General features: G+C 67.8%; 1 protein-coding gene across 1 annotated transcript; it reads left to right on the plus strand.

Annotated features, from left to right (window-relative positions):
- Window positions 1–8,084: 8,084 nt before the first annotated feature.
- LOC135324513 (mucin-19-like) lies at window positions 8,085–16,011 on the plus strand. Its single transcript, XM_064501062.1, has 2 exons — window positions 8,085–8,130; window positions 10,754–16,011. Exon 2 carries the CDS (start codon window positions 10,763–10,765, stop codon window positions 14,813–14,815), a length of 4,053 nt encoding a protein of 1,350 aa, XP_064357132.1. The 5' UTR covers window positions 8,085–8,130; window positions 10,754–10,762; the 3' UTR covers window positions 14,816–16,011.
- The last annotated feature ends 334 nt before the right edge of the window (window positions 16,012–16,345 follow it).

The raw sequence follows: 16,345 nt of genomic DNA on the forward strand, positions 1-16,345 counted from the left end.
CCACCATGGGGACAACATAGGGGTCACCATGGGGGACATGGGGCCACCGTGGGGGACATGGGGCCACCATGGAGGGCCATGGAGGGCCATGGGGCCACCACGGGGGACATGGGGTCACCATGGGGCCATTATAGGGCTATGGGGCCACCATGGAGGGACACGGAGGGCCATGGGGACATCATGGGGGTCACCACGAGGGTCATGGGGCCACCATGGGGCTGTGGAGGGCCATGGGGGTCACCATGGGGGCCATGGGGCCACCATGGAGGGCCATGGAGGGCCATGGGGCCACCATGGGGGTCACGATGGGGGACATGCGGCCACCGTGGGGCCATGGAGGGCCACCATGGGGACATCATAGGGACATGGGGCCACCACAGAACCGTGGGGGTTCATGGGTGGGGGGGCCATGGGGGTGCCATGGGGCCCGGACGCCTGGGCCCCACCCGACGCCGTGCCTCCTCCCCCACCCCCCCCAGGCTACGTGTGGGGCGGGCGGGCGCTGCTGGTGGCGGCGGTGGCCCTGGGCGCCCTGGGGACGCTGGTGGCCTCGGCTGGGTCGGGCTGCTCCCGCCTGGGCGACGGCGGCTCCCGGCGCAGGGCCCGGGGGGCTGCGGGGGGGCTGCTGCTGCTGGCCGGTATGGGGGGGGCACCCAGGGGTGCTGGGGGGGGGAATGGGTGCTGGGGGGGCAACCAGGGGGGCTGGGGGGGCACCCAGGGGGGCTGGGAGGGGGACAAGGGTGCTGGGGGGGGGGACATGGGTGCCGCGGGCAGGCTGCTGCTGCTGGCTGGTACGGGGGGGGCACCCAGGGGGGCTGAGAGGGGGATATGGGTGCTGGGGGGGGGACATGGGTGCCACGAGGGGGGCTGCTGCTGCTGGCCAGTATGGGAGGGGGGCACCCAGGGGGCTGGGGGGGGGAAATGGGTGCTGGGGGGGCACCCATGGGGGCTGGGTGGGGACATGGGGACTGGGGGGGACATGGGTGCTCAGGAGGCACCCATGGGTGCTGGGGGGGGCACATGGGTGCTGGGGGGGACATGGGTACTGGTGGGGGGAGATGGGTGCTGGGGGGGACCCATGGGTGCTGGAGGGGACACAGGTGCTGGGGGGGGGGACATGAGTGCTGGGGGGAGGGTGTTGGGGGGCACCCATGGGTGCTGGGGGGGGACAGGGGTGCTGGCGGGGGGCATGGGGGCTGTGGGGGGGACATGGGTGTTGGGGGGGCATGGGTGCTGGGGGGCACCCACAGGTGCTGGGGGAGGATGGGTACTGGAGGGGGGAGATGGGTGCTTGGGGAGGGGAACATGGGTGCTGGGGGGGGGGACAGGGGTTCTGGAGGGACATGGGTGCGGGGGTGGCACCCATGGGTGCGGGGGTTGCAGGGTGCCTGGGCGGGCGCAATGGGTTGCACCCCCCCCCCAGCACCCATGGGTGCCCCCCCCCCAGGGCTGGGGGCACTGGGTGTCGGGGGGGGGGTGCAGGGTGCTGTGGGGGGGGGTTTGCTGTGGGTCCAGGCGTTGCTGTGGGTCCGGGGGGGGTGCCATGGGGTGCACAACCCCCCCCAGCACCCATGGGTGCCCCCCCAGGGCTGGGGGCACTGGCCGCTGCCGCCTGGGTGGCCGCCAGCTTCACCCGGGACTTCTTCGACCCCCAGCACCCCGGTGTCAGGTGGGGGGGGCTGTGGGTGCCGGGGGGGGGTCCTGGGTGCCATGGGGGGGGCAGGGGATTGGGGGGGGGCTTGGGTGCTGGGTGGGGGGCAGAAGGGCTGGGGGGGTCCTGGGTGCCATGGGGGGGGCCCTTGGGTGCCTGGGGGGGTCCTGGGTGCCGTGGGGGGGGTTGGGGGCCCTGGGGGGGGGGAAGGGGTGGGGGGGTCTTGGGTGCCAAGGGGGGGGGCAGGGGAAGGTCCTGGGTGCAGGGGGGGGGGGAACAGGTGGGTTGGAGGGGGGGTTGGGTGCCGTGGGGGGGGTTGGGGGTCCCGGGGGGGTCCTGGGTGCTGGGGGGGGGGCTCTGGGTGCCATTGGAGGGGGGTCCTGGGGGTCCCCGGGGGGGGTCTTGGGTGCCCCTGGGGGGGTTGGGGGTCCCTGGGTGCCATTGGGGGGGTCCTGGGTGCCATGGCGGGGCCCTGGTGTCCCTGGGTGCCATTGGGGGGGGGCTCTGGGTGCTGGGGGGGGCCCTGGGGGGGTTCGGGGGTCCCTGGGTGCCACTGGGGGCCCCTGGGGGGGGGTTGGGGGTCCCTGGGTGCCATTGGGGCGAGTCCGGGGGGGGGGCCCTGGGTGCCACGGGGGGGGTTCGGGGGTCCCTGGGTGCCACTGGGGGCCCCTGGGGGGGGGGTTGGGGGTCCCTGGGTGCCATTGGGGGGGGTCCGGGGGGGTCCCTGGGTGCCACTGGGTGCCATGGGGGGGTTTGGGGGTCCCTGGGTGCCACTGGGGGGCCCTGGGTGCTGGGGGGGGCCCCTGGGGGGGGTTGAGGATCCCTGGGTGCCATTGGGGGGGGTTTGGGGGTCCCTGGGTGCCATTGGGGGGGGGTCCCTGGGGGGGTCTGGGTGCCCCCAGGTCCCCAGGGTGCCGTTTCTCCCCCCCCCCCCCCCCAGGTACGAGCCGGGCCCGGGGCTGCTGACGGCGGGTGGGGGGGCCCTGCTGGCCCTGGCGGGGGGGGCGGTGCTGCTGGGCTCGGCCCGTGCCCCCCCCCGGCCCCCCCGGGGACCCCCGGCAAGGTGAGACCCCCCCCCCCGAAGGGGACCCCGAAATGGGGGGGCTCCAAAAGGGAGAATCCCCCCCCCAAATCCCCAGGGGAACCCCCCAAAATGGGCCCCCCCCCAGATCCCCATGGGACCCCCCCAAAATGGGACCCCCCCTCGATCCCCATGGGACCCCCCCAAAATAGGGATCCCCCAGATCCCCATGGGACCCCCCCCAAAATGGGACCCCCCCTCGATCCCCATGGGACCCCCCCAAAGTGGAGACCCCCCCCAACACCCCCCTGGGGACCCCCCCAAAATGGGGACCCCCCCACATCCCCATGGGACCCCCCAGTTGGGCCCCCCCGACCTGGAACCCCCCCAAATGGGTGGCCCCCCCCAAAAATCACCCCCCCATCATCTTGGGGACCCCCAAATTGGGGACCCCCCCCACCTGGGATCCCCCCAAAATGGGGGGGGGACTCCATATCCCCCTGGGGCCCCCCCAAAAAGGACCCATCTCCCTGGGGACCCCCCCTAAGTGCAGACCCCCCCCACCCTGGGTGCCCCCCACCCCCGGGCCTGGAAGGGGGGGCTGGTTTTGGGCCCCCCCCTGAGCCGTGTCCCCCCCCCGCAGCTCCCTGGCAGGGGACCCCCCCGCCCGCCGGGTGACTCGGCCGCCGGGGGCAAATATGGCCGCAACGTCTACGTGTGACCCGCCCCCCCCCCCGACCGGGGACCCCCCCTCCAAGGACCTCGGGGACCCCCGGAACGACGGGGACCTTCAAGGAACAATGGGACCCCCAGGAACAATGGGGGCCATCAAAGAACAATGGGGTCCATCAAAGACAATGGGATCCATCAAGGAACAATGGGGATCTCAAGGACCTCGGGGACCCCACAGAACAATGGAGACCTTCAAGGAACAACGGGGACCCCTCCAAGGACAATGAGGTCCTACAAGGACAATGGAGACCCATGAGGAACAATGGGGTCCACCAAGGACAATGGGGTCCACCAAGGACAATGGGGACCTTCAAGGAACAATGATGTCCATCAAGGATCAGTGGGGACCCCCAGAACAACGGGACCTTCAAGGAACAATGGGACCCTCAGGAACAATGGGGACCTTCGAGGACAATGGTGATGCCCTGAGGACAATGAGGTCCTACAAGAACAATGGAGACCCTTGAGGAACAACGAGGTCCTTCAAGGAACAATGGGGACCCCCGAGGACCTCGGGGATCCCCAGAACAATGGGGACCTTCAAGGAACAATGGGGACCCTCAGGAACACTGGGGATCCCCCCCAAGGACAACGAGGTCCTACAAGAACAATGGGGTTCTCCAAGGCAGTGGGGACCCTAAAGGGCAGTGAGGTCCTTCAAGGAACGAGGGGGACCCCCGAGGACCTCGGGGACCCCCAGAACAAAGGGGATCTTCGAGGAACAATGGAGACCCCAGGAACAATGGGGTCCTCCAAGGAACAATAGGGTCCATCAAGGAACAATGGGGTCCCCCAAGGACAACGGGATCCCCAAGGACAACGGGGTCCATCAGGGAACAATGGGGACCCCCAAGGACCTCGGGGACCCCCAGAACAATGGGGACCTTCAAGGAACAATGGAGACCTCCAAGGACAATGGGGTCCTTCAAGGACAATGGGGTCCATAAAGGAACAATGGGGGACACCCCCTCCCAAGGACAGTGAGGTCCTATGAGGACAATGGGGTCCTTCAAGGAACAATGGAGTCCCCTTGAGGACCCCCAAAGGACGATGGGACCCCCGAGGATGATGGGGTCCTTCAGGGAACACTGGGATCCCCCCAAGGACCTTGGGGACCCCCAGGGACAATGGGACCCCCGAGGACAATGGGGTCCCACAAGGAACAACGGGGACGCCCAAAGAACAATGGGGACCCTCAAGGAACAATGGGGTCCTTCCAGAGGTCCCAAGAACAATGGGGTCCCCCAAGGACCTCGGGGACCCCCCCAAGGAGATGGAGATCTCCAAAGAGCTCCAGGACCCCCCGAGAATGAGGGGGGTCCCCAAGGACAATAGGGTCCCCTGAGGAACAATGGGGTCTCCCAAAAACTGGGGGGTCCCCAAGGACAAGGAGGTCCCCCGAGGACAACTGGGACCCCCTAGAAGAAGGGGCTGCAGGGGGACAATGGGGTCCCCTGAGAGCAGTGGGGGACACCTCGAATAATGGGGGCTCTCAAAGAACAATGGGGACCTCCCCAAGACAATGGGAGCCCCCAAAGACAATGGGGACCCCCCCAAAGACAATGGGGAGTCCCTGGAACAGTGGGGACCCCCAAAGACAATGGGCACCTCCAAGAACAATGGGGAAATGCGGGGAACAATGGGGACACCCTTCCCCCCATGAGGACAACAGGGTCTCCCAAGGACAATGGGGACCTGGGGCAATGGGGCCCCTGCCCCAAGGACAATGGGGAGCCCAGGAACAATGAGGTCCATCAAGGAACAATGGGGTCCTACAAGAACAATAGAATCCCTAAAGGAACAATAGGGACCTTCAAGGACAATGGGGTCCCCAAAGACAATGGGGTCCACCAAAGACAATGGGGTCCACCAAGGACAATGGGGAGCCCCAGGAACAATGAAGTCCACCAACAACAATGGGGTCCTTCAAGGACAATGGGGTCCTTTGAGGAACAATGGGGTCCACCAAGGACAATGGAGACCCTCAAGGAACAATGGGGACCTTCAAGAACAATGGGGTCCCCAAGGACAATGGGGTCCTTCGAGGAACAATGAGGTCCACCAAGGACAATGATGTCCACCAAGGAACAATGAGGACCCCCAAGGACCTCGGGGACCCCCAGGAACAATGGGGTCCACCAAGGACAATGGGGTCCTTCGAGGAACAATGGGGTCCACCAAGGACAATGATGTCCACCAAGGAACAATGAGGACCCCCAAGGACCTTGGGGACCCCCAGGAACAATGGGGTCCTTCGAGGAACAATGGGGTCCACCAAGGACAATGGGGTCCCCAAGGAACAATGGGGACCCCCAAGGACCTCGGGGACCCCCAGAACAATGGGGACCCCCAAGGAACAATGGGGTCCACCGAGGACAATGGGGTCCTTCAAGGAACAATGGGGTCCATCAAAGAACGATGAGGTCCATCAAAGAACAATGGGGACCTTCAAGGACAATGGGGACCCCCAAGGACCTCGGGGACCCCCAAGGACCAATGGGACCCTCAGGAACAATGGGGACCTTGGAGGACAATGGGGTCCATCAAGGAACAATGGGGCCCTGGAGAACAATGGGGCTGGGGGGGGGGAAGGGGGGTCGTTCATGCAGCACCAATAAAGAGACCCTGGGGGGAACCTGGCCGTCCCAGTGTTCCCAGTTACCCCCAGTGCCCTCCAGTGCTCCCAGTTACCACCAGTGTCCCCCAGTGCTCCCTCCCAGTTACCCCCCCCAGTGCCCGTCCCAGTGCTTCCAGTTATCCCCAGTGCCGTCCCAGTGCTCCCAGTTTCTCCATTTTCCTCCAGTGCCCCTCCAGTGTTCCCAGTTACCCCCCAGTGCCCTCCAGGATTCCCAGTTATCCCCAGTGCCATCTCAGTGCGCCCCCCCCCCCAGTGCCCCCAGTTACCCCCCACTGCCATCCCAGTGCTCCTGGTTACCCCCCAGTGCCCTCCCAGTACTCCCAGTTACCCCCCACTGGCATCCGAGTGCCCCCCAGTGCTCCCAGTTACCTCCCAGTGCTCCCACTTCCCCCAGTGCCCTCCCAGTGCTCCCCGTTACCCCCCCCAGTGCCATCCCAGCATTCCCAGTTACCCCCCAGTGCCCTCCCAGTGTCCCCCCAGTGCTCCCAGTTACCCCCCAGTGCCATCCCAGTGCTCCCAGTTACCCTCTACTGCCATCCCAGTGCTCCCAGTTCCCCCAGTGCCATACCAGTGTCCCCCCAGTGCTGCTGGTTACCTCCCCAGTGTCCGTCCCAGTGCACCCAGTTACTCCCCAGTGCCCCCCAGTGCTCCCAGTTACCCTCCCATTGCCCCTGAAGTCTCCCAGTGCTCCCAGGTGCCCCCCAGTGCCATCCCAGTGCTCCCAGTTACCCTCCAGTGCCCTCCCAGTGCTCCCAGTCAGCCTCCTGTGCCTGTCTCAGTGCTCCCAGTTACCCCCAGTGCCATCCCAGTGTGCCCCCAGTTATCCCCAGTGCCCTCCAATGCTCCCAGTGACCCCCAGTGCTCCCAGTTACCTCCAGTGCCCCCCCACTGCTCCCAGTTCCCCCACTGCCCCCCCAGTGCTCCCAGTTACCCCCAATGTCCCCCAAAGCCTCCCAGTGCTCCCAGTTACCCCAGTGCCATCCCAGTGTGCCCCCAGTGCTCCCAGTTACCCTCCAGTGCCCATCCCAGTGCTCCCAGTTATGTCCAGTGCCATCCTGGTGTCCCCCCAGTGCTCCCAGTTCCCTACAATGCCATCCCAGTGCTCCCAGTTACCCCCCCAGTGTCCCCCAAAGCCTCCCAGTGCTCCCAGTTACCCCAGTGCCATCCCAGTGTGCCCCCAGTGCTCCCAGTTACCCTCCAGTGCCCGTCCCAGTGCTCCCAGTTATCTCCAGTGCCATCCTGGTGTCCCCCCAGTGCTCCCAGTTCCCTACAATGCCATCCCAGTACTCCCAGTTACCCCCCCCAGTGTCCCCCAAAGCCTCCCAGTGCTCCCAGTTACCTCCCAGTGCCCCCCCAGTGCCCCCAGGTACCCCGCAGCGCTCCCCCAGGGCTCCCAGTATCCCCCAGTGCTTCCCCCAAGCCCTCCCAGTTCCCCCCCAGTGCTCCCAGTTCCTCCCCAGTGCTCCCAGTTACCTCCCAGTGCCCCCCCCCAGTGCCCCCAGGTACCCGCAGCGCTCCCCCAGGGCTCCCAGTATCCCCCAGTGCTCCCAGTTCCCCCCCCCAGTGCTCCCAGTTCCTCCCGTGCCCCCAGTTACCTCCCAGTGCCCCCCCCAGAGCCCCCAGGTACCCCGCAGCGCTCCCCCAGTGCTCCCAGTATCCCCCAGTGCTTCCCCCGAGCCCTCCCAGTGCTCCCAGTTTCCCCCCAGTGCTCCCGGTTCCCCCCCAGTGCTCCCGGTTCCCCCCAGTGCCGGGCCGGGAGGACCATGGCGCCGGAACATGGCGCCCGCCCGGAGCCGCTCTGCCCGCCCTCTCGCTGCTCCGCCCGTGGCCTCCCCGCCGCTCTGGCCGCTCCTCTCTATGGTCCGCGCCGCCTCTCTCCCCGCCGCCTCGCTGCCCGGCCCAACTTCCGGCCGCTCTCTCCGCCGCCCCGCCTCCTCTCGCTCGTCCCCCCGGCGGACTTCCGCCGCGCCGCGGGAGCGGCGGGGGCGCGGGCCAATGGGAGGCGCTGGAGGGCGGGGCGCGCGGCGCGGGCGGCCAATGGGCGCGCGTGGGCGGGGCGAAGGGGGGGTGGGACACGGCGAGCGGCAGGTGAGGCCGGGTGGGGGGAGCCGCCACGTGGGGCCGGGGCGCAACCGCGGGGGGCCCTATGGGGGGGGCGGGGGGGGCACCCATGGGTGTCACTGAGGGGGGGGCGGTGGGGGGCACCCATGGGTGTCCCTGTGGGGGCAGGGACCCACTAGTGTCGCTGTGGGGGGGGGCTGTGGGGCACCCATGGTCCCTGTGGGGGGGGCTGTGGGGCACCCACGGGTGTTCATGGGGGCTCTGGGGCACCCATGGGTGTTCCTGAGGGGGCAGGGACCCACTAGTGTCGCTGTGGGAGGGGGCTGTGGGGCACCCATGGTCCCTGTGGGGGGGGCTGTGGGGCACCCACGGGTGTCCCGGAGCAGGGGGGGGCACCCACGGGTGTCTCTGTGGGGGCAGGGACCCACTAGTGTCCCTGTGGGGGGGGCTGTGGGGCACCCATGGTCCCTATGGGGGGGGCTGTGGGGCACCCACGGGTGTTCATGGGGGCTGTGGGGCACCCATGGGTGTTGCTGAGGGGGCAGGGGCCCACTAGTGTCCCTGTGGGGGGGGCTGTGGGGCACCCATGGGTGTTCCTGAGGGGGCAGGGACCCACTAGTGTCCCTGTGGGTGGGGCTGTGGGGCACCCATGGGTGTCCCTATGGGGGGGAGGCACCCATGGTCCCTATAGGGGAGTCTGGGGGGCACCCACGGGTGTCTGTGTGTGTGGGAAGCACCCATGGTCCCTATGGGGGGGTTTGTGGGGCACCCATGGGTGTCCCTGTGGGGGCAGGGACCCACTAGTGTCCCTGTGGGGGGGGCTGTGGGGCACCCATAGGTGTCCCCGTGGGGGGAGGGACCCATGGTCCCTATGGGGGGGGCTGTGGGGGCACCCATGGGTGTCCCGGGGTAGGGGGGGGCACCCATGGGTGTCCCTATGGGGGTGGGACCCACTGGTGTCCCTGTGGAGGGGACTGTGGGGGCACCCAAGGGTGTCCCGGGGTGGGGGGGGCACCCACGGGTGTCCCTATGGGGGGGGAGGCACCCATGGTCCCTATAGGGGAGTCTGGGGGGCACCCACGGGTGTCCCTATGGGGGGGGAAGCACCATGGTCCCTATGGGGGGGGGTCTAGGGGGCACCCACGGGTGTCTGTGGGGGCGGTGGCACCCATGGTCCCTATGGGGGGGTCTAGGGGGCACCCATGGTCCCTATGGGGGGGTTTGTGGGGCACCCACGAGTGTCCCAGGGTGGGGGTCACCCACGGGTGTCCCTGTGGGGGCAGGGACCCACTAGTGTCCCTGTGGGGGGGGCTGTGGGGCACCCACGGGTGTTCATGGGGGCTCTGGGGCACCCATGGGTGTTCCTGAGGGGGCAGGGACCCACTAGTGTCCCTGTGGGTGGGGCTGTGGGGCAGCCATAGGTGTCCCCGTGGGGGGAGGGATCCATGGCCCTATGGGGGGGGGGCTGTGAGGCACCCATGGTCCCTATGGGGGGGGGCTGTGGGGGCACCCATGGGTGTCCCTATGGGGGTGGGACCCACTGGTGTCCCTGTGGAGGGGACTGTGGGGGCACCCATGGGTGTCCCGGGGTAGGGGGGGGCACCCACGGGTGTCCCTATGGGGGGGAAGCACCATGGTCCCTATGGGGGGGGTTGTGGGGCACCCACGGGTGTCTGTGTGTGGGGAGGCACCCATGGTCCCTATGGGGGGGTTTGTGGGGCACCCATGGGTGTCCCAGGGTGGGGGGGGCACCCATGGGTGTCCCTGTGGGGGCAGGGACCCACTAGTGTCCCTGTGGGGGGGGCTGTGGGGCACCCATAGGTGTCCCAGTGGGGGGAGGGACCCATGGTCCCTATGGGGGGGGGGCTGTGGGGCACCCACGAGTGTCCCAGGGTGGGGGGGGCACCCATGGGTGTCCCTGTGGGGGCAGGGACCCACTAGTGTCCCTGTGGGGGGGGCTGTGGGGCACCCACGGGTGTCCCCGTGGGGGGAGGGACCCATGGTCCCTATGGGGGGGGGCTGTGGGGCACCCATGGTCCCTATGGGGGGGGCTGTGGGGGCACCCATGGGTGTCCCGGGGTAGGGGGGGGCACCCACGGGTGTCCCTATGGGGGGGGAGGCACCCATGGTCCCTATGGGGGGGTCTGGGGGGCACCCAAGGGTGTCTGTGTGTGGGGGAAGCACCATGGTCCTTATGAGGGGGGGTCTAGGGGGCACCCATGGTCCCTATGGGGGTGGTTGTGGGGCACCCACGGGTGTCTGTGTGGGGGGAGGCACCCATGGTCCCTATGGGGGGGGGTCTAGGGGGCACCCACGGGTGTCTGTGGGGGGGGCACCCATGGTCCCTATGGGGGGGGTTGTGGGGCACCCACGGGGGCCCTATGGGGGAGCACCCACCTGAGAGGGCTGTGATGGGGCACCCATGGGTGTCCCCGTGGGGGGGAGGGGGCATGAATGTCCCTACGGGTGTCTCTGTGGTGGGAGGTCCGTGGGGGGCACCCACGGGTGTCCCCATGGGGTCACTAATGGCAGAGGACACCCGTGGGTGCACCCATGGGGTGGTCACTAATGGGGGTCACCCCTGGGTGCCCCGAGTGCCCCCCCACTCCCTTCCTCCCCCTTTAACCCTCCATTCCCCCCCCCCCCCCAGGGCCACCCTATGGAGACCCCGATCCTGGCGGCGGCAGCACCCCGGGGTGCCCTCGACGAGGAGGAGGAAGAGCCCAGAGGGGAGGAGGAAGAGGAGGAGAAGGAGGTGAAAGAGAAGATGAAGGAGGGGAAGGAGCAGGACGTGAAGGAGGAGGAGAGGGCGGCAGCACCCTGGGGTGCCCCCGGTGAGGAGGAGGAGGAGGGAGAGTCGAAAGGGGAAGGAGAGGAGGAGAAGGAGATGGAGGTGAAGGAGAAGCTGGAGGTGAAGGAGAAGCTGGAGGTAATGGAGATCCTGGAGGCAGAGGAGCTAGAGGTGAAGGAGAACCTGGAAGTGGAGAACCTGGAGATGAAGAACCTGGAGGTGATGGAGAACCTGGAGGTGATGGAGAAGCTGGAGGTGATGGAGAAGGTGGAGGTGAAGGAGAACCTGGAGGTGAAGGAGAACCTGGAGGTTAAGGAGGACCTGGAAGTGATGGAGAACCTGGAGGTGAAGGAAAACCTGGAGGTGAAGGAGAATCTGGAGGTGAAGGAGAACCTGGAGGTGAAGGAGAACCTGGAGGTGAAGGAGAACCTGGAGGTGATGGAGGACCTGGAGGTGAAGGAGAACCTGGAGGTGAAGGAGAACCTGGAGGTGATGGAGAAGCTGGAGGTGATGGAGAAGCTGAAGGAGATGGAGAGGCTGGAGGTGGAGAAGCTGGAGGTGAAGGAGAACCTGGAAGTGATGGAGAACCTGGAGGTGATGGAGAAGCTGGAGGTGATGGAGAACCTGGAGGTGGAGGAGCTGGAGGAGGAGGAGGATGAGGACGAGGATGAGGAGGAGGATGACGACGACGAGGAGGACGAGGAGGAGGATGACGAGGAGGAGGAGGAGCTGCCCTGGCGGGTGCCCTGGGAGGCCGAAGGGCGGGGCCTGGAGCTGCTGGCGGCGCTGGCGGCGCCGGTGGTGGCGGTGACCGAGACGGGGCGGCTGCTGGCCCAGCTGGCCCGCGCCCTGCCCCTGCCCGGCCTCGGCCACCTCAAGCGGGTGCGGGCGGGGCCCCGGGGCCTCGCCGTCCTCCTGGGCCTCGAGGGCGGCTGCCTCCGCGCCCTGGCGGCCCGCGGGGACCTCGCCGATGACGACGGGGACCTTGGTGACGACGGGGACCTCGCCGGCGACGACGGGGACCTCGGGGACGATGGGGACCTCCTCGGTGACAGGGACCTCGGTGACGGAGCTGCCGGCCAGGGCGGAGGTGGCGGGGACGCCGGTGGGGTTGAGGACGTTGGGGCTCTTGGGGACAGCAGGGGCCTTGAGGACACTGGGGCTCTTGGGGACAGCAGGGGTCTTGGGGACACTGGGGGCCTTGAGGACATCAGGGCTCCTGGGGACACCAAGGCTCTTGGGGACACCAGTGGCCTTGGGGACACCAATGGGCTTGGGGACACCAGGGGCCTTGAGGACACTGGGGCTCTTGGGGACACCAAAGCTCTTGGGAACACCAGGGTTCCTGGGGACACCAAGGTGCCTGGGGACACCAGGGGTCTTGGGGACACTGGGGCTCTTGGGGACACCAAGGTGCTTGGGGACATCAGGGCTCCTGGGGACACCAGGGGTCTTGGGGACACCAGGGGTCTTGGGGACACTGGGGCTCTTGGGGACAGCAGAGCCACCAGGGATGATGGAGATGTGGAAGACGCCATGGACATTGGAGGGTTGTGGGGTGACAGAGGTGTTGGGGACGCTGGGAGCTGGGACACCAGGGCTCCTGGGGGCACCAGGGGCCTTGGGGACACCAGAGCCACCAGGGATGATGGAGATGTGGAAGACGCCATGGACGTTGGAGGGCTGTGGGGTGATGGAGGTGTTGGGGACACCGGGGCTCTTGGGGACAGCAGAGCCACCAGGTGTGATGGAGGTGTTGGGGACACTGGAGCTCTTGGGGACACTGAAGCTCCCATGGACATTGGAGGGCTGTGGGAGGATGGAGGTGTTGGGGACATCATGGCCCTTGGGGCCACCAGAGTTTCTGGGGCCATCATGGCCCTTGGGGCCACCAAAGGCCCTGGGGCCACCAGGACTGTTGGAAACACCATGGCCCTTGAGGCCACCATGACTGCTGGGGCCACCAGGACTGTTGGGGCCATCACAACCATTGGGGCCACCAGACCTTGTGAGGCCACCATGACCGTTGGGGCCACCATGACCGTTGGAGCCACCACAACCCTTGAGGCTGCCCCAAACACCAGAACTGCTGAGGCCACCACAGCCGTTGGGTCCACCATGACTGTTGGGTGCACCACGACTGTTGGGTCCACCACGACCCCTGGATCCACCACAATCCTTGGATCCACCATGATCATTGGAGCCACCGCGACCCCTGGATCCACCACCACCCCCAGAGCCACCACAACGCTTGGATCCACCATGACCATTGGAGCTACTATGACCCTTGAGGCCACCCCAACCCCCAGAACTTCTGAGGCCACCACGACCCCTGGAGCCACCACGACCCCTGGAGCCACCACGACCCCTGGAGCCACCACAACCGTTGGATCCACCGTGACCCTCGAGGCCACCTCAACCCCTAGAACTTCTGAGACCACCATGACCCTTGGAGCCACCATGATCTCTGGAGCCACCATGACCCCTGGAGCCACCATGACCCCTGGAGCCACCACCATGACCGTTGGAGCCACCACAACCCCCAGAACTTCTGAGGCCACCACGACCCGTGGATCCACCATGACCTGTGGAGCCACCTCAACCCTTGGAGCCACCACGACCCCTGAAGCCACCGTGATCTCTGGAGCCACCACGAGTCCAGAAGCCACCACGACCGTTGGGTCCACCACAACCTCTGGAGCCACCACAACCCTCGAGGCCACCACAACCGCCAGAACTTCGGAGGCCACCGCGACCCTTGGAGCCACCATGATCTCTGGAGCCACCATGATCTCTGGAGCCACCATGATCTCTGGAGCCACCACAACTCCTGAAGCCACCACAACCCTTGAGGCCACCACGACCCCTGAAGCCACCGTGATCTCTGGAGCCACCACGAGTCCAGAAGCCACCACGACCGTTGGGTCCACCACAACCTCTGGAGCCACCACAACCCTCGAGGCCACCACAACCCCCAGAACTTCGGAGGCCACCGCGACCCTTGGAGCCACCATGATCTCGGGAGCCACCACGACTGTTGGAGCCACCACAACCCTCGAGGCCACCACGACCCCCAGAACTTCGGAGGCCACCACGACCCCTGGAGCCACCACGACCGTTGGGTCCCCCCCGACCCCCGGGTCCCCCCCCATGTCCCCCGGCGCCCCGGGGGGGCCGCTGGCCGCCCTCCGCGCCCTCCTGGCCTCGCTGGGGGTGGACGCCCGGGGCCTGGGCGCCCCGTTCCGGGTGCGGGTGCCGGCGCGGGCCCCGACGCCGGGGGCCCAGGCGGCTGCCGCCGGGCGCCACTGGCCGGCTCTGCCCCGCGCCGGTGTCCCCGCGTCCCCGACGCTGTCACCGGCGGAGGCGGCGGCCGCCCGGCGCGCCATGGCGGCGGCGGTGGCGGCGGGGCGGCGGGGCCGGCGGAGGGGACACGTGGCGGCGGGGGCCGCCGCCGTGGAGCCGGCCACGGGCAGGGTGGTGGCGGCGGCCCACGACGGGCGCCGGGGGGGGCACCCGCTGCGGCACGCCGCCCTGGCGTGCCTGGAGGCGGTGGCGCGGGCCCAGCGCCGCGGTGACGTCAGCGGTGACGTCAGCGGTGACGTCACCGTGACGGCGTCGTACCTGTGCCGGGGGCTGGACGTGTACCTGACGCGGGAGCCGTGCGCCCTGTGCGCCATGGCGCTGCTGCACGCCCGGGCGCGCCGGGTGCTCTTCGGCCTCGCCGCCCCGCAGGGCGCCCTGGCCAGCGGCCTGGGCCTCCACGGCCGCGCCGCCCTCAACCACCGGTACCAGGCCTACGGCGCCGTGGCCCCCCGCGCCTGCCGCCGCCTCGCCCGGCCCCCCCGGCCCCCCCGGCTACCGGCGGCTGAGCGCGGGGCCACTCGGCGCACAGGTGAGTGCAGTGAACCAAGCTGCGGCTGAGGACGGGGCAGCTCGGTGCACGTGTGACACTGATGGACTGAGGTGCGGCTGAGGACGGAGCCGCTCGGTGCACGAGTGACACCGAGGAACTGACCTGCAGCTGAGCATGGGGCAGCTCGGCGCACGAGTGACACCAATAAAGCGAGCTGCAGCTGAGCACGGGGCAGCTCGGTGCACGTGTGGATGCAATAAAGCAAGCTGCAGCTGAGGCCGGAGCCGCTCGGCGCACGGGTGACACTGAGGAACCGATGTGGGGCTGAGGACGGGGCAGCTCGGTGCACGAGTGACACTGATGGACTGAGGTGCGGCTGAGGACGGAGCAGCTCGGTGCACGAGTGACACCGAGGAACTGACCTGCAGCTGAGCACGGGGCCGCTCGGCGCACAGGTGAGTGCAGTGAACCAAGCTGCGGCTGAGGACGGGGCAGCTCGGTGCACGTGTGACACTGATGGACTGAGGTGCGGCTGAGGACGGAGCCGCTCGGCGCACAAGTGACACTGATGGACTGAGCTGCAGCTGAGCACGGGGCAGCTCGGCGCACAGGTGAGTGCAGTGAACCAAGCTGCGGCTGAGGACGGGGCAGCTCGGCGCACGAGTGACACTGATGGACTGAGGTGCGGCTGAGGATGGAGCCGCTCGGTGCACGAGTGACACCAAGGAACTGACCTGCAGCTGAGCATGGGGCAGCTCGGCGCACGAGTGACACCAATAAAGTGAGCTGCAGCTGAGGACGGAGCCGCTCGGTGCACGTGTGGATGCAGTAAAGCAAGCTGCAGCTGAGGACGGGGCAGCTCGGTGCATATGTAGGTGCAAGAAACCAGCCTGCAGCTGAGGCCGGAGCCGCTCGGCGCATGGGTGACACTGAGGAACTGATGGGCTGAGGACGAGGCAGCTCGGTGCACGAGTGACACCAAGGAGCTGACCTGCAGCTGAGCACGGGGCCGCTCGGCGCACAGGTGAGTGCAGTGAACCAAGCTGCGGCTGAGGACGGAGCAGCTCGGCGCACGGGTGACACCAATAAAGTGAGCTGCAGCTGAGAACGGGGCCACTCAGTGCACAGGTGACACCAAGGAAGTGACCTGCATCTGAGAACAGGGCAGCTGGGCGCACAAGTGACACCAATGAATCGAGCTCCAGCTGAGCACGGGGCTGCTCGGCGCACAGGTGACACCAATAAAGCGACCTGCAGCTGAGAACGGAGCCTCTTGGTGCATGTGTGGACGCGATAAAGTGAGCTGCGGCTGAGGCTGGGGCAGCTCGGGGCACATGTAGGTGCAAGAAACCAGCCTGCAGCTGAGGCCGGAGCCGCTCAGCGCACGGGTGAGTGCAATGAACCAAGCTGCGGCTGAGGACGGAGGCGCTCGGTGCACGTGTGACACCGATGGACTGAGATGCGGCTGAGGACGGAGCCGCTCGGTGCACGAGTGACACCAAGGAACTGACCTGCAGCTGAGCACGGGGCTGCTCGGCGCACAGGTGAGTGCAATGAACCAAGCTGCGGCTGAGGACGGGGCAGCTCGGTGCACGTGT

This window comes from Dromaius novaehollandiae, chromosome 32 (assembly GCF_036370855.1).
Source record: "Dromaius novaehollandiae isolate bDroNov1 chromosome 32, bDroNov1.hap1, whole genome shotgun sequence".
Classification (NCBI taxonomy): Eukaryota; Metazoa; Chordata; class Aves; order Casuariiformes; family Dromaiidae; genus Dromaius; species Dromaius novaehollandiae.